General features: G+C 38.4%; 1 protein-coding gene across 4 annotated transcripts in view; it reads left to right on the top strand.

Annotated features, from left to right (window-relative positions):
• Positions 1-26,571, top strand: part of UBE2Q2 (ubiquitin conjugating enzyme E2 Q2) — a 73,445-nt gene that overhangs the window by 33,342 nt on the left and 13,532 nt on the right. For 3 of the 4 annotated variants that reach the window (XM_047737738.1, XM_047737737.1, XM_047737736.1), the window contains 2 exons: positions 244-334; positions 6,922-6,980. In XM_047737738.1, coding sequence (XP_047593694.1) covers positions 244-334; positions 6,922-6,980 — 150 coding nt within the window. The remainder of the gene's footprint in view (positions 1-243; positions 335-6,921; positions 6,981-26,571) is intronic. The other variant, XM_047737740.1, reaches the window with a different exon arrangement.

Here is a 26,571-nt window from a genome sequence, read left to right as displayed (position 1 = left end):
ATGGCTGCTAACTTTGAATCCCCTTATGGGAATGGATGTAAAATCCTGTGACCTTTTTGGACATTTAATCCCAAGGAGTCGGAGGCTATTGCGATTTATTTACCCAGGGACCATAGAGCAATGTTATGTTTGAAACTTACCCAAGGGACTCTGTTTTAGCTCTTGAACTGGTTCATTTTTCTGGTTAGTAAGAAAAAAAATCTCTTTTTTTATTTGAATTGTTTTTTGCTTTGTAATTCTTAGGGTTGATCCTGATAGTCCTTTGCACAGTGATCTTCAGATCTTAAAAGAAAAAGAAGGCATAGAATATATTTTGCTTAACTTCTCTTTTAAGGTAAGAAAATGTTAAGCGGATTCCATATGTTTCTAATGGGAATGTATATTTTTATATTGCTTTGGAAAACAATTTGGTGTTACTTGGTCAAGTAGAAGGTATTCATTCCCTGGAGTTCAGGAATTCTCTGCATAGTGTATACCCCACAGGAAATGAGTACTTAGGTACACCAGGAGACCTATGTAAGACTGTTCAGAGCAGTGTTATTTATAATAACACCAAACAGAAAATAACCGAAGTGTCCATTAGAATGGAAAATTGTGTTCATATAAAAAGGAAAAGGTGGAAAATGTGGGTGAATCTTAAACACAATGTTGAGCTAAAGAAACCAGACCCCAAAACATGTTTCTACAATTTCCTTTGTATAGAGCTCAAAAATAGGTGAAACTAAATTTATATTGTTTAGGACTTGCATCTCAGTGGAGGCTGTATCCCCACTGGTCCTTGGAGTGAAAAAATTCTTATGTATTACAATGGTCTATGGCCCTTTAAGGGACCACATTACATAAACAGTTAACGCAGTATGTCTATGTTAGAGATAGATGAAAAAAAATTTCTAAAATATTTCTTTTTAAAAAAATTTTTTAAAAGATTTTATTTATTTATTTGACCGAGAGAGAGAGAGAGAGATCACAAGGAGGCAGAGCAGCAGGCAGAGGGAGGGAGAGAGGAAAGCAGGCTCCCAGCTGAGCAGAGAGCCTGATGCAGGGCTTGATCCCAGGAACCTGAGATCATGACCTGAGCTGAAGGCAGACGATCAACCAACTGAGCCACCCAGGCGCCCCAAATTTCTAAACTATTTCTAAAAAGCTTTCTTAGTAGAGCAAAAATGGAAAGGCTGAAAAACACAGATTTATGGATCCAAACCTGGGTAGTTTCAAGAAAAGCAAAGGCATGGTTTCCATAAGTTGAGGAGAGCGGGTACCTCTAGGTGAGACGGAGGGAGTTGTGAGCTGTGAAAGGGACATCTGGGGATTTCTTGGAAACTGGCTGTCGTCTGATTCTTGACCAGAGTGCTGGTTACATGGATGCATATTTTAGAATATATAATGGTATATTTTATGTACTTTTCTGAATTTATAGGTTATATTTAATAGTTTTATTTTATTTATTCATTTATGACTGAGAGAGATAGCCAGAGAGGGAACACAAGCACAGGGGAGCTGGAGAGGGAGAAGCAGTCTCCCGGATACGGGGCTCGATCCCAGAACTGTGATCATGACCTGAGCCGAAAGCAGACGCTTAAGGACTGAGCCAACCAGGGGCCCCTTAATAGTTTTTTTTGAATGTTAAGAGTAAAGGTTGAAAAATAACGATGGTATTTTGATGAAATGTAATGATTTAATATGGAATGAGGATAAATGTACTCCTTTTAAAACACTTGTTTCAAAAAAAAAAACTAGCAAGTGTTTCTAAGGAGTTATGTATTTGAATTATATGGAACTTCTTTTTGCTGTGTTCTTTTAAATTGGGAAGAAAAAAATTATGTAGCAATTGCCTTACAGATATGTCTATTTTTTTCTATTTTAGTTAGGTAGACTTCAGTGCATTAGGGACTCTGGAAGGCTTGAGGACATGGAGGGATGTAAAATATAATCCCGTTTTTCAAGAGCCTACAGTTTTTCTTGGGGAGAAGTCTGTGATGAAGTCTATACTGCTTCGGAGACTATGATGAAGAGTCTGGGATTTTAACTTTTATACAGTAAAGAACCAGTAGAGGTTTTTAGGTAGGGGCATGATTGATTATCTTTTTTTTTAAACAATAATTATGTCTCAGCATCAGAATAGAGTTTGGATAAGACAGATTTCTGAGACTAGTTGGGGCTTTGATTTTAATCTGGGCAAGGAGTAATGTGCTGGAATACATGAGAGTAGACAGATATGAGGGGTTTTTAAGGAAAAAAGCAAAGACATGAAAGAATATACTTTAAAAAAGGCTAATTTTCTGAAAACTTTTTACTTAGCTTTTGCGTGTATATATTTTTGTTTGTTGATATATCCTTATTTATGATTGGACTTTGTTCAAATAACAAAAATGTCAAATGTCTGTATTTTTCCTCAGTTTTGTTATTATAGAAACTTTTGTGGTTGTCATTTGGGTTGTCTTCCTAGAGAGTGAGTCTGGTATATATTTACTGAAGTTGCTAACGTGACTGCATTTTTACTGATTCATATGGTGAAAAACCAGGATAGTAGCTTTTTAAAAAAAAAAATATATGGAATGTTTTAACTCAGCAGTCTTAACAGTTTTATTAAATCATATACCCATTTGTCCAATACCAAGCCTAAGAAATAGAACCTTACACCTGAAACTGATGTAAATTGTGTCAGTTATACTAAAAAAAATTAGGGTCTATTTCTGTTTTTCCCACCAGGACCTTTGAAAGCCCCCTGTGTGTCCCTTCCCTCTCACTTTCTTCTCAAGAGGTATCTTTAAGGGAATATGAAATCTTGACCAGGAAACTGAAAGACTTGTGGCTGCACTTAATGTTTTCATGATATTTTCCTACTCTAGGCAGAACTTCAGGGAGGAGATGATCTGGGAGGTAAATGGCTGAAATTCTGTTGCATTTATCTTTCTGGACCATGACTCCTGATACCAGAAAGAAGGGCCATTGCTAGGGCTGGAATATTTCTTAAGAGGGCTGAGAAGAATGTGATTGCTCTGAACTAAGTGACCTTGGCAAACTGAACTACCAAGTTATTAAGTATCAGGATTCACAGAATTGGAGGATAGCAGATATGACTCAGAACAGTGATTTACAGGAAGGAGCATGAATAGTATTTATGGCCTCAGATGTCCATGGTGACAACTTGAAAGTCATGAGTAATAAGAAAATGGAACTCGAGATACAGTATAACACAGGGTTGGGGATAGGGACAGGAGGGAATGGGGACCTATTAGATTCATAAGCAGCCTGGCAACTGTATTATGCTATGCTCTTAAGGAAATGGTAGTCTGGTTTTTCAAGCCGTTTTAATGAATTACTGATTTACTGAACTGAATTCTGAGGTAGTATTTTAGAAAGGGTTTATTTAGACAACTTTGGGTTCATTTAGAAAATAGTGGCAAGGATTTGAAAGAGATTTCCATGTCCTCTGATAGCTGGTTAAATTATAGATTTAGAGAGAAGAACATAGGGGTTCATGAGAGCTTGTTCTTAACTATTTAAAGGGCTGTGTATGTGTATGTTTTTTTTTAGATTATTATTATTATTATTATTATTACTATTTTTTGAGAGAGAGAGTGAGCAAGCACAAGCTAGGGGAGCAGCAGCGGGAGAGAGAGAAGCAGACTCCCTGCTGAGCAGGGATCCTGATGTGGGGGCTTGATCCCAGGACTGTGGAATCATGACCTGAGCTGAAGGCAGATGATTAACCGACTGAGCCACCCAGGTGCCCCTTGTTTTTGTTTTTGATTAACACAAAGCATGATATGAAAACTAGTAAGTCAGACTTTAAAGAGGCAATTTTCAGCTCAGTATAAAGGAAGTGATAGCTATGTAGAGCCATTCAGTGAGTTTTTCAAGAATAGAATGTTTCTCATTATTAAACTTTTCTTGAGAGGCCGAGATGTTGAATTGAAAACTTCATGATATCCTTGTAAACCTTGAGATTCTCAGTTTCTACGTTAGTGTACCCAGATAACTCAAATGTCTGTTTTAACAGTCATCCTCATCCTCCCCACCATAACCCTTTAAGGAACTCTTATTTCTATAAAATATTAATTACTGAGTTCTATGGTGCAGTTTATGTTTATGGAGCAGAATCTCTAGGTTTTGATGTGGAGGAGTTACTCTGAAGAATTACTTAAAATGAAGGTAGTTCTCCTGGTCATATAATCAATTTAAAAAGGCTTATCTTTTGGGATCACATATTTAAAGATCTAAAGAGTAGGAGATTAAATGAAGTTGTACTTTACTAAGCTTTGCATCTATACCCTTAATTATATCTGTTAAGTAGCTCACCTTTTATCTACAGTTTATTTGAAAGTAGGTTTAGTAATTGTCATTAAGTTGGCATCTTGTGTGGGTAGGTTCTCCTTTGCAGTAGAAATCTAAGATTATCTGATTTAACCACCAGAAGTATGCTTTTTATCTGCCTTTCCTGTTAGAATTGCATTTTCGTAGTTTATATGTTCCTTAGAATCTTATTTGAGGATGCGTGAAAGTAGGGAGTTAAAGTAAGTTACTGGAATTATGCTGCTTATTCTTCTGGTTCAAACTATATTTTTGTGTTTATTGGAAATAAGTGGATGAGACAGATATTTGTTTACCTCCCTTAGCCTCAGATTCGTTTGAGGCAATTAGTTCTTCCTTTTTATTTGACCACAGAGATTGAAGGTGATTTCTCTTAGACTTCCTGTCATGTCTTCATTAGAGGCAGTGTGCTTTTTCCTTACCCGACTGCTGTAGGGAAATGAGGGGCAGCCTTCTTGGCTTCCTGAACACCAAGAGACAAACCTCTAATGCTCTTGGCCACCTTGGCTACCATTGTTGATTTAGTTCATAAAGAGAAAAATCTCTGTTCTTCAGGGAATCTGCTTCTAGGACTGAGAATTTGAAAAAGAGAATTGTTCTTGGTAGCCTGAGAATTAGTTGAGGTTTCTTTTTTCTTCTCTTCATATATTTTTATCAAGTCTGATGATCTTTGTCTTTTAATTAGAACAGTTAGTCTATTTGCATTTAATATTAGTTGACATTTGGATTTCAATCCCATCTCCTAAGTGCTTTTTACTTTTCTTGTTATTCCGTTTTCCTTTTTCTCATATTTTGGATTTTTTTTTAATTGTTCCAGTTTCTCACCTCTTTTAGCTTAGTACTTGGGTGTTCTCTTACTCTTCTTTACTGCCTAGCAGCTACGGTGTATATCCTTGTCAAAGTGTAACATAGATTTAATTTGTATTTTACCTTTTCCTCATCAATGCGAAGACTTAGAATGTGGATTCCCTGTCAAATATGTGCTTTCATGCATTTTCTGTACTTACCTAGAAGCTATACATCATTGTTCAGTAATTAGTCAATATTCAGTCACAATTGCATATTTGCTCTTTTCATGGTCTTTATTCTTCATATTTCCATCTAGAGTCCTATTTCTCCTGTCTGAAGAATATTCTTTATTTCCTTTAGCTTGGATCTCCTGACAAGAAAACAACTTTATTGTGAAATCATTTTTTGGAAAGTATTTGAATTGGGTATAGATTTTTAGGTTAGAAGTTTCTTTTAGCAACTCAGAAACTTACCATTCCCTCATTGGGGCTTCCATTATTTCCTTTGAAATATTCATAGTGCCTACACATTGTGATGTCTTTCAATTTTGGAAAATTCTCAAGACGTTCTCTTTAAATATTGCTTCAGGCCCATTCTCTCATGTCATTTTAGGGCTCTATATATGATAAGCCTTTCTAATACATTCCCCTGTGTCTTGTCATTTTCTGCATTATCTACCTTTTTCTCTCTTTTGGCTTCATTCTGGATGTCTTTTTGGCCTATTTTCCTGTACACTGAATTTCTCTTCCACTAAGTCTCTACTTGTGGTTCAGTTCATCTGTTAAGTTAGTGATTTCAGTCATTACATTTCTAAGTTTCAGAATTTCTGTATGGTTCATTTTTATAATTTTAGTCCTTTGCCAGGGTTTTCAATCTTGTCTTTTTTCTTTGCTTGTACATATTCAACATAACTATTTTAAAAGCTATGTCTGCTAACTCTATTTAATCTTGAACTCTTACAGTTTTTGTGTCATTTGCTTCTCATTTCCTGGACATGTTTGTCTTAAGTCTTAAGTCTTGTGTAATTGTCTATTTTTAGGAATAGACATTTTAAGTGAAAAATTAGCTAATTTTGGAAGCCTTAGATGGTATTCTTCTCCAGAGAGGGTTTATATTTGTCCTTGTCTGTCTTGGGCACTAGCAGTCCGGGATCAGTAAATCCAGTCAGGGATTTAGGTGATGTAAAGTTGGACTTCATTCCTTGTCAGTTAGGTCAATTTGTCATTTGTCCTTCAGGGTCCCAACCTAAAGTGTGGGAGACTTGTCAAGGCCTCTCCCTGGTGGACCCCAGATCCAATTTTTACCTCCCCAGCCCTGCAAGTGTGAGTCTGAGTTCTACTGAGCTTCTTGACTTCTTACCTTCCTCTTCTGTAATTGAAAGAAAACCTAAGGTTTGGGGGTTGGGGGAGAGGCCTGGCTCTCTCTGGGATTCCCTTTTTCTTCCTGATCTTAGCTCTGTAATTGTTAAATTTTTAAAAAATTGTTAAAATTGTTAAATTTTGTCCACCTCTTCTAATTGTCAACCAGAGGATTGCTCTAAGTTACCTAGTGTATCATTATTGGAATGGTCCCTTTATATAGTTTTATTGGAAGTGGAACACCGCTTCATATTTTTTATAACTGTTTGGCCATGATTTTTTTTTTTTTTTTTTGCTGTGGTTTTTACTTCATTTTATTTTTGGTACTATTTTTACTTTTATGACCCTCATCATCGATAATAAATGCACACATTCTTTATAGACTATTTTAAAATCTTTGAAATAATATAGTATTAAGGGGTTTTTTCAAATTAGTTAAACTTTCCCATTTGCATTTTAGGATAACTTTCCATTTGATCCTCCGTTTGTTCGAGTGGTGTTACCTGTTCTCTCAGGAGGGTAAGTTTAAGTAACTATTTTCTTTGATAGTGTACGTAAGAATCATTTGGAGGATTAGTTAAGTGCTCAGCTTTACCCCAGGGTTACTGATTCACTCAGTCTGGGTAGGAAAAGCTGAGAATATGCATTTCTACAATTCTAAGATGGTCTCAGGTGAAGCCGATATTGCTCATATGGGAACCATCATTTGAGAACCATTATGTTGTTTATCAGTAGAAGTTTTTAATGTCCCCTATTTGTATACATTTCATCATAAAAAAACAAATGTTTTTCAAATATAAATTGTGACTGATGGCTTAGAGAAAGATTTGAGAATGATTCTCACAAGCCTATGATCCCTGGAATAATCACAGAAAAATCTCATGGGCTCCTTCTCCCTGCTCATTGAGCTACAATGCAAGGTGGATAGAATTCATATAGAAGAGTTGTATGAAATTGTGCTGACAAAATATCTTATCATTATGTTGACAGAGTTTTTTGGTATTTTGTTTTAATTTTCTTTTTTCCTGGTAAGCAAGCTATTAGCTTGTTCAGGAACAGGAAAATACAGGAAAGAGAATGTTTTAGAAAGAAACATGGGTAACAGTGGAAGAAGATAGATTGTGTTCACAAAGCCTGGAAGAATGCAAGACTAGTTAATAGGTGAGGCCCTGTCTTGGGGCACCAGAATGTCTCTCACTGGGTTGAGTGTTGGACTCGAATTCAGCTCAGGTCATGATTTCAGGTCATAAGATCAAGCTCTGCCTTTGGCTCTGTATGTACTCAATGCAGAGTTTGCTTTTTCTCTCCCTCTCCCTCTTCCCCTACCCCTGCTCACATAGGCAGCCCCTCTTTCTCTCTCTCTCTCCCTCTCAAATAAATCAATCTTTAAAAAAAAAAAAAGAGAAAGAGTTGATGGCCCTGTTTAAGAGTGAAGTAAGGACAATCTAAATTGGTACAGCGGGAATGGAAATATGAATGGAAGGGGAACGTTAATGTGAAGCAGAATCAGAGTGACTTGGTCTTCATAGTCAAGTTAAGTGATGAGGAGGATTTATTGGCTAGCTTGGGAAGAACTAAAAAATGTGAAGGACTGATAAAACAGAGTTTTGCAATCTCAGACTCAGGCTAGAGCTTAACCACTGAGTGACTCTGATCAGATTATTGAGCAGTTTTTGTCCCATGTATTTTATATTCTCCATCTTCTAGCTATTATTCCTCTGTTCCTTATCATAGCCCTACCTTTTTTTAAAAAATAATAGCTTCATTGTGATACAGTTCACATACGCCAAAACTCACCCTATGAAAGTACAGTTCAGTGTTTTTTTTCATATATTCATAGAGTTTTGTAACCATTGCTACTATCCAGTTTCACAACATTTTCCTCATTCCCCAAAAGAAACCCTATACCCATTAGCAGTCATTCGTCCTTCCTCCTCAAACTTCCCACTCCACTGACAACCACTAATTTCCTTTCTGTCTCTGAGGATTTTCCTGTTTTTGTATATTTTGTGTACATGTGAAGTGGAAATTAATATAATTTCATGTAAGTGGAACAATATGAAATGTAGCCTTCTGTGGCTGGCTTCTTTCACTTAGCAAAATGTTTTTAAAGTTCATGTATATTGTAACATATATTAATACTTAATTCCATTTTATGGATGAATATTCCATTGTATGGCTATACCACATTTTATTTATTTGTGGACATTTATTGTTTCTGCCTCTATCATGTATAATGCTGCTATGAACATTCACATGCATGTTTTTATCTGCATGGATATCTTAATTTCTCTTTCATATATACCTGTGTGGAATTAGTAGGTCCTCTGGTAACTGTTGAACTTTTTGATGAAATGCCTGACTCTTTTCCAAAGTGGCTGCACCATTTATACTTTTACAGCAATGTTTATGTAATCACACTCTTCACTTCCTGTTCACTCTTCAGCCACTGTCACCTGGCATTAGCAGTTAATATTCCTCCCAAACCACTGTTGCCAACAGGGATTTCCACATTGGTAAAACCAGGTGTCCCTTTTCTGGCTTTATTATATTTGATTATCTGATTTCTCAGCAAGATCAAAAATTTTTCTTTTGGCCACTGGCTGCATTCTCTCAGTCTCTTTAGCTGGTACCTCCTTGTTCATCTAACTTCTACATGTTGGAGTTCTTCAGAATTTGGTACTAGGTTCTTTTTCTTTTCTCTTCCTTCCATTCCTGTGGCTTTTTTTTTTTTAATTGAAATTTTTTAGAAAATTGTATGTTCACATGCAGCTGTAAGAAATTAAATAAAGATTTCTTATATAATTCGCCAGTGTAATGTTTCACAAAACTGTAGTGTAATATCACAATGAGAGTTTGATAAAATCCATAGAACTTAGATTTTCCCAGTTTTTCTTATAACTCATTTGTGTATATGTATGAAGTTCTGCATAACTTGATCACCTGTGTAGGTTTGTGTATCCACCACCACAGTGAAGATATTGAAGTTCCAAATACATAGGAATCCTCCTTCTTGTCTTCTCAAACCATGCCCATCTCCTCTTACACACCAATTCCCCTAACTCCTGGCAACCTCTAAGCTTTCCTGCATTTTTAATGTTTTGTCATTTCAAAAAGCATAGCTACCTAAATGGAATCCCACATTTTGGGATTCTAACTTCTAGGAATTAGTATTTTTAACTCATCCTGATTCCCTGGAGATTCATCTATTTATATGACTAGTTTGTTCATTTTTATTCTGTGGTGTACCATGTACTACAGTTTAACCAGACACTTCTTGAAGGACTTCCAGCCTGATTCTAGTGTTTGGTTATTGCAAATAAAGCTATGAGTGCTTCTATACACATTTTTGTATGAATGTGTTTTGCTTTCTCATGTGTTTCGCTTTTGCATGTCCAGGAGTACAGTGGCTGAGTCCTATAGTTATTGTAGCATATTGAATTATTAAAGAAATTGTTAAACTGTTTTCCATAGTGGCTTACCATTTTATATTCCAACAAGGAATGTATAAGTGATCTAGTTTCTCTACATCCAGCACTTGGTTTTTCCATTTGTTTTTATTTTAGCCATTCTGATAAGTAGTGATACCTCACTGTGGTTCCCTTTTTTAAAAACAGCATTATTAGTCTATCTAGAATCAACTTTTTAAAAAATTAACCTATAATGTATTATTTGTTTCAGGGGTATAAGTTTGTACCAACCTCCTTCACTCTAGGAACCCTCAGTTTGTTTCCTGAGATTAAGAGTCTCTTGTGGTTTGTCTCCTTCTCCAGTTTCTTCTTGTTTCATTTTCTCCTTTCTTCCCCTATTATCCTCTGCCATGTTTCTCAAATTCCACATATCAGTGAGATTGCATGATAATTTTCTCTGACTGACTTATTTTGCTTAGCATAATGCTCTCTAGTTCTACCCTAATCATTGCAAATGGTGGGATTTCATTTTTTATGGCTGCATAATATTCCATTGTGTAGATCCCTGGGCGTACACAATATGTGTGAGTGCATGTGTATGTGTGTGTGTATCTATATATACACACACTGTGTACACACACACACACCACATCTTTATCCATTCATCTGTCAACACATATATATGTGTGTGTATATATAGATACACACACACACTGTGTACACATACACACACACACACCCCTCACATCTTTATCCATTCATCTGTCAACGGGCATCTAGGCTCTTTCCATAGCTTGGCTATTGTGAACATTAGTGCTATAACATTGGGGTACAGGTGCACCTTCGGATTACTACATTTATATCTTTGGGATAATTACCCAGTAGTGCAGTTGTTGTGTCGTAGGGTAGCTGTATTTTAAACTCGTTGAGGGATCTCCATACTATTTTCCAGAGTGGCTGCACCAGGTTGCATTCCCACCAACTGTGTAGGAGGGTTCCTCTTTCTCTGCATCCTTGCCTACATCTACTGTTTCCTGACTTGTTAATTTTAGCCATTCTGACTGATGGGAGGTGGTATCTCACTCTGCTTTTGATTTGAGTTTCCCTGATGGCTAGTGATGTGGAACATTTTTCATGTGTCTTTTGGCGATTTGGTTGTCTTCTAAGCAGAAATGTCTGTTCATGTCTTCTGCCCATTTCTTAATTGGATTATTTATTCCTTGGGTATTGAGTTTGACAAGTTCTTTATACATTTTGGATACTAGCCCTTTATCTGTCATTTGCAGATATCTTCTCCCATTCTGTTGGTTGTCTTTTGGTTTTGTTGACTGTTTCCTTTGCTATGCAAAAGCTTTTGATCTTGATGAAGTCCTAGGAGTTCATTTTTGCCCTTGCTTCCCTTGACTTTGGAGATATGTCTAGGAAGAACTTGCTGTGACTGAGTTTGAAGAGGTTGCTGTCTGTGTTCTCCTCTAGGATTTTGATGGATTCCTGCTCGTATTTAGGTCTTTCATCCATTTTGAGTCTTTTTTTGTGTATGGTGAAAGGAAATGAGGAGTTTCATTCTTCTGCACGTGACTGTCCAATTTTCCCAAAACCATTTGTAGAAGAGACTGTCTTTTTTCTATTGGATCTTCTTTCCTGCTTTGTTGAAGATTAGTTGACCATAGAGATGAGGTTGTATAGCTGAGTTCTCTGTTCTGTTCCATTGATTTATGTATCTGTTCTTGTGCCAATACCATACTGTCTTGATGATTTGTAATACAGCTTGAAGTCTGGAATTTTGATGCCACAAGTTTTGGTTTTATCAACATACCTCTGACTGTTGAGGTTCTTTTCTGGTTCCATACAATTTTAGGATGATTTGTTTCATTTCCATGAAAAAAGTTGATGGTATTTTGATAGCGATTGCATTGACTGTGTAGATTGTCTAGGTAGCATAGACATTTTCACAATATTTGTTCTTCCAATCCATGAGCATGGAACATTTTTCCATTTCTTTGTGTCTTAATTTCTTTCCTGAGTACTCTATAGTTTTCTGAGTACAAATCCTTTGCCTCTGTAGTTAGATTTATTCCTATGTATCTTACTGTTTTTGGTGCACAATTGTAAATGGAATCAACTCTTTAATTTCTCTTTCTTCTGTCTCGTTGTTGGTGTATAGAAATGCAGCTGATTTTGGTGCATTGCTTTTTTATCGTGTTACTTTGCTGAATTCCTGTGTGGGTTCTAGCAGTTTTGGTATGTAGTCTTTTGGGTTTTCCACATAAAGTGTCATAACATCTGCAAAGAGTGAGAGTTTGACTTGTTCTTTGCCAATTTGGATGCCTTTTATTTCTTTTTGTTGTCTGATTGCTGAGGCTGGGACTTGTAGTACTGTGTTGAACAGCAGTGGTGATAGTGGACATCCCTGCTATGTTTCTGACCTTAGGGTAAAAGCTCTCAGTTTTCCCCATTGCAAATAATTCACTGTGGGTTTTGCGTAGATGGCTTTTATGATACCGAAGTATGTACCGTCTATCTCTACACTGTGAAGACTTTTAATCAAGAAAGAATGCTATACTTTGTCTCAAGAAAGGATGCTATACTTTGTCAAAAGAATTGGTTCTGCATTTGCTTTTTCTGAATCAATTGAGAGGATCATATGGTTCTTGTTCTTTCTTTTATTAATGTGGTGTATCACATTGACTAATTTGTGAATGTTGAACCACCCTTGCAGTCCAGGAATAAATCCCACTTGGTCATGACAAATAATCCTGTTAATGTACTGTTGGATGCTGTTGGCTAGTATCTTGGTGAGAATTTTGGCATCCATGTTCATCAGGGATACTGGTTTATAATTCTCCTTTTTGGTAGGGTCTTTGGTTTTAGGATCAAGATAATGCTGGCATCATAGACTCTGGACGCTTTCCTTCCATTTCTATTTTTTGAAACCGTTTCAGAAGAATAGATATTCATTCTTCTTTAAATGGTAGAATTCCCCTGGGAAGCCATCTGGCCTTGGGCTCTTGTTTGTTGTGAAATTTTTGATTACTGCTTGAATTTCCTTGTTGGTTATGGGTGTGTTGAGGTTTTCTGTTTCTTCTTGTTTCAGTTTTGATAGTTTGTATGTCTCTAGGAATGCATCCATTTCTTCCAGATTGCCTAATTTCTTGGCATATAGTTGCTCATATAGGTTCTTATAATTCTTTGTATTTCCTTGGTGTTTGTTGTGATCTCTCCTCTTTCATTCATGATTTTATATATTTGGGTCCTTTCTCTCTCTTTTTTTTTTTTTTTTTTTTGATAAGTCTGGTCAGGGGTTTACCAATCTTATTAATTCCTTCAGTGGATCAGCTCCTAGTTTCGTTGATCTGTTCTGCTGTTCTTTTGGTTTCTATTTCATTGATATCTTTTCTGATCTTTACTATTTCTCTTCTAGTTGGTTTTAGACTCCAGCTCCGTTAGGTGTAGGGTTAGGGTTGTATTTGAGACCTTTCTTATTTCTTGAGAAAGGCTTGAGGGGCTATATTCCTCAACCTTCAGACCTCTTTTACTGCATCCCAACAGCTTTGAAGAGTTCTGTTTTCATTTTCATTTGTTTCCATGAATTTTAAAAATTCTCCTTTAATTGCCTCCATGTATTGGAGTTATTTCCAACATTCCTCTTACGACTGAGCTCCACTTTCAAAGCATTGTGATCTGAAAATATGCAGGGAATAATCCCCATCTTCTGATACTGGTTGAGACCTGATTTGGGACCCAGGATGTGATCTAGTGAGGAGAATGTTCCATGTGTGCTAGAGAAGAATATATGTTCTGTAGCTTTGGGAAGGAATGTTCTGAATCTGTCTGTGAAGTCCATCTAGTCCAGTGTGTCATTTAAAGCCCTATTTCCTTGTCGATCTTTTGCTTAGATGATCTGTCCATTGCGGTGAGGGGGGTATTAATGTCCCCTAATGGGGTGCCTGGGTGGCTCAGTCATTAAGCGTCTGCCTTCGGGTCAGGTCATGATCGCAGGGTCCTGGGATGGAGCCCCATATCGGACTCCCTGCTCAGCGGGAAGCCGGCTATCCCTCTCCTACTCCCCCTGCTTGTGCTCCTGCTCTCGCTGTCTCTGTCAAATAAATAAATAAAATCTTAAAAAAAAAAAGTTCCCTCCTGTTATTGTATTATTGTCCACGTGTTTCTTTGATTTTATTATTAATTGGCTTATATAATTGGCTGTTCCCATGTTAGGGGCAATGAATATTTACAGTTGATAGACCCTTTATGTATGCTAGAGTGTCCTTTCTCATCTCTTATTATGGTCTTTGGTTAAAAATCTAATTTGTCTGATATAAGGGTCGCCAGCCCAGCTTTGTTGTGATGTCCATTAGCATCATGCTAATCATAAATGTTTTTTACCCCCTCACTTTGAATCTGGAAGTGTCTTTGAGTCTAGAATGAGTCTCTTGCAGACAGCATATTGATGGGTCTTGCTTTTTTATCCAGTCTGATACCCTGTGTCTTTTGATTGGGGGCAGTTAGCCCATTTACATTCAGGGTAACTATTGAGAGAGATGAATTTAGTGCCATGGTATTGTCTGTAAGGTGACCGTTTCCTGTATATGGTCTCTGTTCCTTTCTGGTCTGTGGTACTTTGGGGCTCTCACTTTGCTTAGAGGACCCCTTTGAATATTTTTTGTAGGGCTGGTTTGGTGATTTGCAAATTCTTTTAGTTTCTGTTTGTCCTGGAAGTGTTTTATCTCTCCTTCTATTTTCAATGACAGCCTAGCTGGATAAAGTACTCTTGGCTGCATGTTTTGCTCCTTTAGTACCCTGCATAAATCATGCCAGTCCTTTCTGGCCTGAGAGGTCTCTGTGGATAGGTCTGCTGCCAATCTAATGTTTCTAACATTGTAGCTTACAGACCTCGTGTCCTGAGCTGCTTTCAGGATTTTCTCTCTGTCTCTGAGATTTGTAAGTTTTACTATTAGATGTCAGGGTGTTGACCTATTTTTATTGACTTTGAGGGGGGTTCTCTGTGCCTTCTGGATTTTGATGCCTGTTCCCTTCCCCAGAGTAGGGTAGTTCACCATTATAATCTGCTCCAGTATACCTTCTGCTCCTCTCTTTCTTCATCGTCGAGGATCCAATTATTCTGTTTTGCTTTATGGTATCTCTTATCTCTCAAATTCTCCCATTGTCATCTTGTAGTTGTTTATCTGTCTTTTTCTCAGCTTCTTGATTCTCTGTCATTTGGTGGTCCTTTGGTTTTTTTTTTAATGTAGTAGGGTTTTATTCATTTGTAAGAGCAGAGCAAGAGAGAGAGCACAAGCTGGGTGGAGGAGCAGAGGGAGTGGGAGAAGCAGACTCCCCTCTGAACAAGGAACCCAATGTGGGGCTCAGTCCCTGAGCCCCAGGATCATGTCCTGAGCCAAAGGCAGATGCCTAACTGACTGGGCCACCCAGACACCCCAAGTAGTAGTTTTGAATACAAATATAAAATTCATTATTTTCTGCATTTTTAATGCCATCCTTTTCATTTCTCTTGCCTTTCTTTCTTTCAGTCGAAACCAGAGTCCTCGACTGTGCACACACTCATTTGTGCAGGTGTTTTTCTATGAAAGTTTCTAGATGTAGAATTTGTAGGTATGAAAAAAATATTTTTCATTTTTGTTGAAGGTATAGAATAGTTATTCTCAAACCTGGTTGCATTATAATCATATAGACAGCTTTTAGAAAATACTAATGCTCAAGTTCCTGCTTCCATAACTGCTGATTTAATTGGTCTGGAGAGGAACATGGGCCTTGATAATTTACTTTTTACATTTTTTAAATTTATTTTCAGCGTAACAGTATTCATTGTTTTTGCACCACACCCAGTGCTCCATGCAATCTGTGCCCTCCTCAATACCCACCACCTGGTTCCCCCAACCTCCCATCCCCTGCCCCTTCAAAACCCTCAGATTGTTTTTCAGAGTCCATAGTCTCTCATGGTTCATCTCCCCTTCCAATTTCCCCCAACTCCCTTCTCCTCTCTTAATGCCCTTGTCCTCCCTGCTATTTGTTATACTCCACTAATGAGTGAAACCACATGATAATTGACTCTCTCTGCTTGACTTATTTCACTAGCATAATCTCTTCCAGTCCTGTCCATGTTGCTACAAAAGTTGGGTATTCATCCTTTCTGATGAAGGCATAATACCCCATAGTGTATATGGACCACATCTTCCTTATTTATTCTTCCTTTGAAGGGCATCTTGGTACTTTCCACAGTTTGGCCACCGTGGCGATTGCTGCTATAAACATTGGGGTACAGATGGCCCTTCTTTTCACTACATCTGTATCTTTGGGGTAAAAACCCAGTAGTGCAATTGCAGGGTCATAGGGAAGCTCTATTTTTAATTTCTTGAGAAATCTCCACACTGTTCTCCAAAGTGGCTGCACCAACTTGCATTCCCACCAGCAGTGTAAGAGGGTTCCCCTTTCTCCACATCCTCTCCAACACACGTTGTTTCCTGTCTTACTAATTTTGGCCATTCTAACTAGTGTAAGGTGATATCTCAATGTGGTTTTAATTTGAATATCCCTGATGGCTAGTGATGATGACCATTTTTTCATGTTTCTGATAGCCATTTGTATGTCTCCATTGGAGAAGTCTGTTCATATCCTCTGCCCATTTTTTGATATGATTATCTGTTTCGTGTATGTTGAGTTTTAGAAGTTCTTTGTAGATCCTGGATATCAACCTTTTGTCTGTGCTGTCATTTGCAAATATCTTTTCCCATTCCGTGGGTTGCCTCTTTGTTTTGTTGATTGTTTCCTTTGGTGTGCAGAAGCTTTTGATCTTGATGAAGTCCTCAAAGTTCATTTTCGCTTTTTTCCTTTGCCTTTGGAGACATATCTTGAAAGAAGTTGCTGTGGCTGATATCGAAGAGGTTACTGCCTATGTTCTCCTCTAGCATTCTGATGGATTCCTGTCTCCTGTTGAGGTCTTTTATCCATTTGAGTTTATCTTTGTGTATTGTAAGAGAATGGTCAGTTTCCTTCTTCTACATATAGCTGTCCAATTTTCCCAGTACCATTTATTGAAGAGACTGTCTTTTTTCCACTGTATATTTTTTCCTGCTTTGTCAAAGATTATTTGACCATAGAGTTGAGGGTCCATATCTGGGCTCTCTACTCTGTTCCACTGGTCTGTGTGTCTGTTTCTATGCCAGTACCATGCTGTCTTGGTGATCACAGCTTTGTAGTAAAGCTTGAAATCAGGTAACGTGATGCCCCCAGTTTTGTTTTTCTTTTTCAACACTTCCTTAGCAATTCAGGGTATCTTCTGATTCCATACAAATTTTAGGATTGTTTGCTCCAGTTCTTTGAAAAATACCGGTGGAATTTTGATTGGAATGGCATTAAAAGTATAGATTGCTCTTGGGGCGCCTGGGTGGCTCAGTGGGTTAAGCCTCTGCCTTCGGCTCAGGTCATGATTCCAGGGTCCTGGGATCGAGCCCCGCATCGGGCTCTCTGCTCAGCGGGGAGCCTGCTTCCTCCTCTCTCTCTGCCTGCCTCTCTGCCTGCTTGTGATCTCTGTCTGTCAAATAAATAAATAAAACCTTTAAAAAAAAAGTATAGATTGCTCTAGGTAGTATAGACATTTTAACAATGTTTATTCTTCTGATCCAAGAGCATGGAAGGTCTTCCATCTTTTTGTGTCTTCCTCAATTTCTTTCATGAGTCTTCTGTAGTTCCTCGAGTACAGATCCTTTACCTCTTTGGTTATCTTATGGTTCTTGGTGCTAGAGTAAATGGAATCAATTCTCTAATTTCCCCTTCTGTATTTTCATTGTTAGTGTATAAGAAAGCCACTGATTTCTGTACATTGACTTTGTATCCTGCCACGTTACTGAATTGCTGAATGAGGTCTAGTAGTTTGGGGGTGGAGTCTCTTGGGTTTTTCATATAAAGTATCATGTCATCTGTGAAGAGAGAGTTTTCCTTCTTCATTGCCAATTTAGATACCTCTTATTTCTCTTTGTTGTCTGATTGCTGTTGCTAGGACTTCTAATATATGTTGAACAAGAGTGGTGAGACTGGGCATCCTTGTCGTGTTCCTGATCTCAATGGGAAGGCTGTGAGCTTTTTCCCCATTGAGGATGATATTTGCTGTGGGTCTTTCATAGATAGATTTTATGAAGTTCAGGAATGTTCCCTCTATCCCTATACTTTAAGCGTTTTAATCAGAAACGGATGCTGGATTTTGTCAAATGCTTTTTCTGCATCAATTGAGAGGACCATGTGCTTCTTCTCTCTTCTCTTATTGATTTGTTCTATCACATTGATTGATTTGCAAATGTTGAACCATCCTTGTAACCCAGGGATGAATCCCACCTGGTCATGGTGGATAATCTTTTTCACTGTAACACTTTTTTTAAAAAAATATTTATTTTTTGAGAGCGAGAGTGTTGCGTGTGAGGTGGGAGTGAAAGAGAGGGAGAAGTAGACTCCTTTAGCTTCCAGTGTTTGAGTTCCTTCCGAACTTTTCCTTGTGATTGAGCTCCAGTTTCAAAGCATTGTGATCTGAGAATATGCAGGGAATAATCTCAGTCTTCTTGTATCGGTTGAGTCCTGACTTGAGACCCAGTATGTGGTCTATTCTGGAGAAGGTTCCATGTGTACTGGAGAAGAATGAGTATTCTGTTGTTTTAGGGTGGAATGTTCTGTATATATCTATGAGGTCCATCTGGTCCAATGTTTCATTCAGTGGCCTTGTTTCTTTATTGATTTTCTGCTTGATCAATCTATTACTGATAGAGGCGTGTTAAGATCCCCTACTATTAATGTATTCATATCAATATGACTCTTTATCTTGATTAGTAGTTTTCTTATGTAATTGGCTGCTCCCATATTGGGGGCATAGATATTTACAATTGTTAGATCATCTTGGTGGATAGTCCCTTTAAGAATTATGTAGTGTCCTCCTGTATCTCTGACTACGGTCTTTAGTCCAAAATCTAATTTATCTAATATGAGAATCTCTACCCCGGCCTTTTTTTGTGGCCCATTGGCATGAAAGATGCTTCTCTATCCCTTCACTTTCAGTCTGGATATATCCTTAGGTTCAAAATGGGTCTCTTGTAGACAACATATGGATGGGTTGTCATTTTATCCAATCTGCAACCATGTGTCATTTTGTGGTGCATTTAGGCCATTCACATTGAGAGTGATTATTGATAGATACGTTTTTATTGACATCGTGTTATCTTTGAAGTCTTTCTTTCTGTAGATTGTCTCCATATTTCTGTTCATTGATATTCTTAGGATTTTTCCTCTTTTATAGAATCCCCGTTAATATTTCCTGCAGTGTCAGCTTGGTGGTCACATACTCTTTTAAGCCCTGCTGGTCTTGGAAAATCTTTATCTTTCCATCCATTTTGAATGTCAGTCTTGCTGGGTAAAGTATTGTTGGCTGCATGTTCTTCTCATTTAGTGCCCTGAATATATCTTGCCAGCCCTTTCTGGCTTGCCAGGTTCCTCTGGACAGGTCTGACGTTATTCTGATGGGCTTTCCTCTGTACGTAAGGAGCTTCTTTTTCCTAGCTGCTTTCAAGAGAGCCTATCTACAATTATGATTCCTCATTCTTACTATGAGGTGTCTTGAGGACTTTTGAGATTCTGTAATCTTGTGGGGAGACCGTTCTTCCTCTAGTACATGAACACTGGTTCCATTCATGAGATTGGGAAAATTTTCACAGAGAACTTGTTCCACTCTATCTTCTAGACTTCTTTCTTTCTCCTCCCCTTCAGGGATTCCAATAATTCTGACGTTGGAATGTTTCATGGCATCATTTATTTCCCTGATTCTGTTTCCGTGGCTTCTAAGCTGTTTGTTCCAAGCTTCCTCCTGATCCTTGCTCTCTATCTGTTTGTCCTCCAGATCACTAATTCTATCTTCTCTCTCAGTTACCCCAGCTTTTAGAGTTTTAGATTAGATTGGAACTCATTGAGAACATTGTGAACATCATCCCTGGTGGCTTTCTTTTCTGCCCTAACATTGTGAACATCATCCCTGTTGGCTTTCAGTTCTGCCCTAATCAATTCCGTTTGGTCATCCATGGCTTTCTCCAAACTAGCTATTGCCTGGATAATTGTTAGCCTGAATTCCCTTTCTGATATATTGTCTATGTCGATAGCCATTAGCTTTGTTGCAGAGGCCCATCCTCTGTTTTTTTCTTTTGTTGGGCATTCTTCCACCTAGTCATTTTGGTGAGAGATGGCTGAACGGATGTAGCTGGATGTATCGACTGTGGTGCAGTCAAGGTGCACCCTGGAACGCTTCTAAGCAATCAGGAGTCCCCACCCAAACGAGAGGAAAAAGAAAAGAAAAAGTAAAAAAAGGAGAGAGAGAGAGAGAGAGAGAGAGACAGGAAACAAATGGAAGATAAAAGAGAAGGCTCAGCCAAAATGGGCCCCAAGGGAAGATTTATGAAGTATATAAACAAAATAGACAAACAAAAAGACTGATAAAACTAGATGACAAGAGGAAAAAAAAATATCTATATCTATATCTATATATATATATATAAAAGCAAAAAAAAAAAAAGAACCTCGTCAAAAAGAACCCCAAGTATAAGATTTATAAAGTATCAGGACAAGCACAAATACACAAGAACACTGGTGGAATAGAAAGATGGTAGAGTGGTTATAAATTCTCATGTGGGTGCGGAAGGTTATTTTGATTCCTCTTGGATGTATCTTGCTATCTTTGTTAAAGGACTCAAGTTTCCTAAGATAAAAGGGGTTTAAAAATTGGTTTACCTCTAGGGGTAGCATTGATTGGGGAAAGAGGATTACCTTGAAGTTTAACTCTATATGAATATTAAAAAATAAAATAAAAAAAATAAACTAAACTAAAATTAAAAAAATTTTAAAAATAGCAAAAGAAAAACACGGGTATATGTATCAAAAAGTTCAGGTTAAAAAGTTATTATGGAATTTGATGTACTGGTCGTCTCAGTGTGATGGTAAATAGGTTAAAAATTTATCTATATAAAAAAAAAATGAACCAGAATAGTGGGAACGAATTAAAAATAAAAGTTGTATCTATGAAGTAGTGGTGGTTGTTCTCTTGTCGTCTTTTTTTTTGGTTTTTTCTTTTTTTTCCTGGTTGGTTTACTGGGGGAGGGGCCTGTCACGTGGGTTTTCAGGCAATGTTCCCTGAGGTAAGTCCTCCCGCCCCCCTCAAGGGGGTGGGCTCTGAGAAACCTGTTTTTTCAGGCTTTTGTTCTCTGGAGGTTTTTATGTCTGTTCATTTGTTTTCTCTCGCCTTGACAGCTTTTGATGGTTTTTGGAGGTTTAGAGGAAAGCAAACTGCACCCCGACCTCCTTCTCAAGAGAGAAGCCTCAATCTGTTCCCCTCTAGGTTCTGCAGAGCACAGAAGTTCCCCCTCGGCCCCGGCAGAGCACGTTCCGGGTCGCGGTCCCTGGGGACACAGAAACTCCTGATTGTCTCCAAAACCACGACAGCGGAGGCTATCTGGGCAGCTCCAGACCGCCAGAGATGTTCCAAGCAGCGATCGCACATTGAGATTTTCCCGCTGGCCCAGGCTGGGAGTGCCTGGTCTTTCTGGGTCCGAGAGCGCAGGGCTGGCGCCTTCGTGCACCTCTTTCAAGGGAGGGTGTGGGATTGCGTGCGTCTCAGGCTCTGATAGCACGGCTCGGGGCTCGTGTGGAGACTGCAAAAAGTCTGTTCTTCTGCCGGTTGCAAGGCTCCCAGCCCCTCACAGGAGCTGGACCCCGCGCATTCTAGGCACGCTGGCGACTCAGGGACCAAGACTTGGTTTCTCCACCGCTCTCTCTCTGGCTCAGTGCCAGTGGTGGCTGTCCTGGGTCCGGGGACTTAAGCCCCTGTCCCTAACTGCCCCGATGCCACAGTTTCCCCCCACGATCCTTTGCTCTTTTTGAGTCCTTTGAACCAGACTCCAACTTAATGCTGGTCCCCAGACGCAGGACACACTCGTATTGGGGTATTACTTTCCAATCGGTCGCCTCTGGTGGCTCCCTCCCCCTTTTGTTTATCTTCCGATATCAGTCGGACGTTCCCACTCCACTTTACCTGCCCACTGGCGTCTTCTGCCCCTGTAGAGATCCAGACATGTATAATTCTGATCTCAGGCTGATTTCATGGGTGATCGGAGTTCTTTGGTAGGTAATCAGCTCATTTTAGGGTACAGGTTGAAACGGCGCCTCCTCCTACTTCCCCGCCATCTATCTCCTCCCCGCCTCATTGTGGTTTTAATCACATTTCCCTAATGCATATTTCCTAATATTAAATACTTTTCATGTTTTTGACAGTTTCATATACTCTTTCATGAAATATCCATCCATGTCTCTTGCCAATTTTCTAATTGGATTGTTTTCTGTTGTTGAATTTTGAAAAGATTTTAAAATATGGTCTGCATTGTAGTCCTTTGTTGTATATGTGGTTTTTAATTTCTTCCAGGATGTACCTTCATTTTACCCTTCTAATAGTCTTTTAGAGAGCAAAGGTTTTTAGTTTATCTATTTAAATTTATGTGTAGTTGATGAATGAGTATTAGTTTTAGGTGTACAAGCTAGTGATTTGCCAGTTTTAAACATTACAAAATGCATATTATGATAACTGCAGTTACCATCTGTCACCAAAGTTATTAAAATATTATTGACCATATTCCCTATGCTGTACTTTTCATCCCTGAGATTTTAGTTTATACCTGTTCATCCTCTTCACCTATTCTCCCCCACAGCCATGCCACTTTCCTCCCATCCCCTGGCTTGGCAGCCCAAAATTTGTTGTCTGTGCAGAAAAATGAAATTGGACTATTTTCTTATACCACACACAAGAATAGACTCCAAATGGATGAAGGACCTCAATGGGAGAAAGGAATCCATCAACATCCTTGAGGAGAACACAGGCAACAACCTCTTTGACCTCAACCGCAGCAACTTCTTCCCAGGAACATCGCCAAAGACAATAGAAGCAAGGGCAAAAATGAACTATTGGGATTTCATCAAGATCAAAAGCTTTTGCACAGCAAAGGAAACAGTTAACAAAACCAAAAGACAACTGACAGAATGGGAGAAGGTATTTGCAAACGACATATCAGATAAAGGGCTAGTATCCAAAATCTATAAAGAGCTTAGCAAACTCAACACCCAAAGAACAAATAATCCAATCAAGAAATGGGCAGAGGATGTGAACAGACATTTCTGCAAAGAAGACATCCAGATGGCCAACAGACACATGAAAAAATGCTCCACATCACTGGGCATCAGGGAAATACAAATCAAAACCACAGTGAGATACCACCCTACACCAGTCAGAATGGCTAAAATTAACAAGTCAGGATATGACAGATGCTGGCGAGGATGCGGAGAGAGGGGAACCCTCCTACACTGTTGGTGGGAATGCAAGCTGGTGCAACCCCTCTGGAAAACAGTGTGGAGGTTCCTCAAAAAACTGAAAATAGAGCTACCCTATGACCCAGCGATGCACTACTGGGTTTATATCCTAAAGATACAAACGTGGTGCTCCGAAGGGGTACGTGCACCCGAATGTTTATAGCAGCAATGTCCACAATAGCCAAACTATGGAAAGAACTTAGATGTCCATCAACAGATGAATGGATAAAGATGTGGTATATATACACAATGGAATACTATGCAGCCATCAAAAGAAATGAAATCTTGCCATTTGCGATGACGTGGATGGAACTAGAGGGTATTATGCTTAGTGAAATAAGTCAATCGGAGAAAGACAACTATCATATGATCTCCCTGATATGAGGAAGTGGAGATGCAATGTGGGGGGTTGGGGGGTAGGAAAAGAAAAAGTGAAAGAAGATGGGATTGGGAGGGAGACAAACCATAAAAGATTCAATCTCAAAAAACAGACTGAGGGGTGCTGGGGGGAGGGGGGATGGGAGAGAGTGGTGGGATATGGACATTGGGGAGGGTATGTGCTATGAGGAGTCCTGTGAAATGTGTAAACCTGGCGATTCACAGACCTGTACCCCGGGGATAAAAATATGTTATATGTTTTTTTTTTTTTTAAAGATTTTATTTATTTATTTGACAGACAGAGATCACAAGTAGGCAGAGAGGCAGGCAGAGAGAGAGGAAGGGAAGCAGGCTCCCTGCTGAGCAGAGAGCCCGATGCGGGACTCGATCCCAGGACCCTGAGATCATGACCTGAGCTGAAGGCAGCGGCTTAACCCACTGAGCCACCCAGGCGCCCAAAAATACGTTGTATGTTTAATTAAAAAATAAATTTATTAAAAAAATTTGGTTGTCTGTTTTTTTTTGCTGTTTGTTTATTTGCTTTATTTTCAGATTCCACATATAAGCGAAATCATATGGTATTCCTCTTTTTCTGTCTTACTTCACTTAGAATAATACCCCAGGTCTGTCCTTATCGTAACAAATGGTAGGATCCCATTCCTTTTTAAAGCTGAGTAATTGCCCATTGTGTGTGTGTGTCACGTGCACGTGCACATATAGACCTCACTTATTTATCCATTCATCTATCAATGGACACTTAGATTAATTCTGTATTTTGGCTATTATAAGTAATACTGCAATAAACATATTTTCAATTTAGTATTCTCATTTTCTTTGAGTAAAAACCCGGAAATAGAATTACTAGATCATATGGTACTTCTCTTTTTAGTTTTTTGCGGAACCTCTATACTATTTTCCATAGGGACTATGTCATCAATTTACGTTCCCATCAACAGTGTATGAGGGTTCCCTTTCTCTATATCCTGGCAAAGACTTTTTGTTTCTTGCCTTTTTGATACGAGTCATCCTGACCAGTGCGAGTAGCTGTATCACTGTGGTTTAGATTTGCATTTTCCTGATGATTAGTGTAGAACATCTTTTCATATGTCTGTTGGCCATCTCTAGGTCTTCTTTGGAAAAAATGTCTGTTCAGGTTCTCCACTGATTTTTAAATTGGATTATTAGGTTTTTTGGCCTTGAGTTGCATGAATTCTTTATATATTTTGGATATTAACCCCTATTGGATGTATCGTTTGTGAATATTTTTTCCTGTATACTGGTTGCCTTTTTGTTTATTGATGGTTTCCTTTGCTGTGCAAAAGCTTTTTAGTTTGATGTAGTCCCCATTGTTAGTTTTGCTTTTGTTTTCTTTGCTTGGGGGACATAGCCAGGAAAATATTGCTGAGGATGATTTATGAGTTTATTGCCTATGTTTTCTTCTAGCAGTTTTATGGTTTCAGGTCTTACAATTAGGTCTTTAATCCGTTTTGAGTTTCTTTTTGTGTATGATGTAAGAAATGGTCCAGTTTCATTCCTTTGCATGTAGCTAGCTATCCAGTTTTCCTGAAGCTGTTTATTGAAGAAATGGTCTTTCTTCCCCATTGTGTATTCTTGTCTTTGTCATAGATTAATTGACCATGTATGTGTGGGTTTATTTCTGAGCTCTCTATTCTGTTCCATTGATCTGTGTGTCTCTTTTTGTGCCAGTACCATACTGTTTTCATTACTGTAGCTTTATAGCATAGTTTGAAAGCTGTAATTGTGATACCTCCAGATTTGTGGTTCTTTCTTAAGATTCCTTTGACTGTTCTGGGTCTTCTTAAGATTTGTGTGGAACAACAGAATTTTTGTTCTAGTTCTGTGAAAAACACTTGGTATTTTGATGGCGATTGCACTGCATCTATGGATTGTTTGTGGATAATATGGGCATTTAAACAATATTCTTCCAGTTCATGAGTATGGTATATCTTACCATTTATTTGTGTCATCTTCTATTTCTTTCACCAGTGTCTTAGAATTTTGGAGTTCAGGTCTTATACCTCTTTGGTTAAATTTATTCCTAGGTATTTTATTCTTTTGGATGCAATTGTAAATGGGATCATTCTCTTACTTCTATTTCATTACTAGTGTATGGAAACACAACAGATTTTTTTTTAATAACTTGTGTCTTGCAAAAATATTTTAGCTTTGATGAGGTTCAGTTTATAGATGTTTTTCCTTTTATGGATTATGCTTTTGGTGTCAAATTTAAGAACTTTTTGCCTTGTCCTAGATCCTGATGATTTTCTCCTGTTTTGTGTTTTCTCAGAGTTTTATGGTTTTACATTTTATAGGTAAGTCTGAATCATTTTGAGTTAACTTTTGTATAAGGTATGAGATTTAAGTCAGAGAGTTTTGTGTAAAGGTCCACTTAGTCTAGTAGCATTTTTGAAAAAGCTCCCATGGCTTTCAAAATATCTCCTATGTCAGTGACTCCCAGGTTTCATACATCATGTTTTTATGTGTCTTTTCTGCTCCCAGTATCTGCCTGCCTTCTTGACATCTCTACTTGAATGTCTCGTACATAGGCATCTCCAACTCTATAGCATGAAAACATGAAGTCCTCTTCTTCCCAGTCTTCTTTCCTGGTCCCCATCTCAGTTATTGAACATAGGAGTTCTTCTTTATACCCTCCTTTCCCACATCGGTCCTCTGATTCTCCTTCTCAGAGAGTTCCCAGAGCCAGTTACTTGTCTCCATTTCTGTTGCTACTACTATCAGTTCTCACATGGCCCACTTCAGAGGATTTCTGACCAGACTCCTGCTTATGTTCCTTCCCTCATGTAAGCTTTTAAAGTGATCTTTTGCAAGTGTGTGTTTGATTATATTGCTCTCCTGCTTAAACTCTTCCATGTCTTTCCATTGATTGCTCTTACAGGTTGGTG

This window comes from Lutra lutra, chromosome 7, assembly GCF_902655055.1.
Source record: "Lutra lutra chromosome 7, mLutLut1.2, whole genome shotgun sequence".
Lineage (NCBI taxonomy): Eukaryota > Metazoa > Chordata > Mammalia > Carnivora > Mustelidae > Lutra > Lutra lutra.
The sequence above is the reverse complement of the archived record's forward strand: the minus strand, read 5'-3'. Positions and strand labels throughout refer to the sequence as shown.